Source organism: Lottia gigantea, assembly GCF_000327385.1.
Source record: "Lottia gigantea unplaced genomic scaffold LOTGIsca_171, whole genome shotgun sequence".
Lineage (NCBI taxonomy): Eukaryota > Metazoa > Mollusca > Gastropoda > Lottiidae > Lottia > Lottia gigantea.
Window position 1 is genome coordinate 105,647 of NW_008708156.1, and position 1,081 is coordinate 106,727.

A 1,081-nucleotide genomic window follows, 5' to 3' on the forward strand; every position below is an offset into this window, starting at 1 on the left:
ATAGCTTGACATTGTGAAGATGAGTAAAGGTATAAGATGAAGTTAGTAATAGCTTGACATTGTGAAGATGAGTAAAGGTATAAGATGAAGTTTGTAATAACTTGACATTGTGAAGATGAAGTTAGTAATAGCTTGACATTGTGAAGATGAGTAAAGGTATAAGATGAAGTTGTTAATAGTTTGACATTGTGAAGATGAGTAAAGGTATAAGATGAAGTTTGTAATAACTTGACATTGTGAAGATGAAGTTAGTAATACCTTGACATTGTGAAGATGAGTAAAGGTATAAGATGAAGTGTATAATAGCTTGACATTGTGAAGATGAAGTTAGTAATAGCTTGACATTGTAAAGATGAGTAAAGGTATAAGATGAAGTTAGTAATAGTTTGACATTGTGAAGATGAGTAAAGGTATAAGATGAAGTTTGTAATAACTTGACATTGTGAAGATGAAGTTAGTAATAGCTTGACATTGTAAAGATGAGTCAAGGTATAAGATGAAGTTGTTAATAGCTTGACTTTGTGAAGATGAGTAAAGGTATAAGATGAAGTTTGTAATAACTTGACATTGTGAAGATGAAGTTAGTAATAGCTTGACATTGTAAAGATGAGTCAAGGTATAAGATGAAGTTGTTAATAGCTTGACTTTGTGAAGATGAGTAAAGGTATAAGATGAAGTTTGTAATAACTTGACATTGTGAAGATGGTTAAACAACTTGTCTCACCTTTTTTGGTTCCACGGGGTCGACAGCAGCGCAGGTTTTAGATTTCTCATCTATCAGTAAATACATATAATTATCTTCTAGAGCTGGCACGATTCGAATCTTCATTTTATCGTGTTGTATTACAACTTGTTTAGAATGGTGACGTAAAGCTATACTTCCAGATGTCAACACTGAAAAAAATTATAACTATTGACAACCATATAGAATATATTCATTATATAGAATTTTCTTCTTTTTTGATTTCAATTCATTTTATATTAAGATGAAACCACATTTAAACACAACTTTAATCCTGTGCCAGTACCTTCTGTTGAATAGTGAATAGTTGCTTGTCAATAGTAACTGGATTTTTTCAAC

The 1,081-nt window shown here is 30.9% G+C and overlaps 1 protein-coding gene across 1 annotated transcript in view; it reads right to left on the reverse strand.

Annotated features, from left to right (window-relative positions):
* Positions 1 to 829, reverse strand: part of LOTGIDRAFT_173766 (hypothetical protein) — a gene marked incomplete at both ends in the record, with an annotated part of 6,393 nt that extends 5,564 nt beyond the window's left edge. Inside the window, one exon of the mRNA XM_009051829.1 lies at positions 725 to 829. Coding sequence (XP_009050077.1) covers positions 725 to 829 — 105 coding nt within the window. The remainder of the gene's footprint in view (positions 1 to 724) is intronic.
* Between the last annotated feature and the right edge of the window lie 252 nt (positions 830 to 1,081).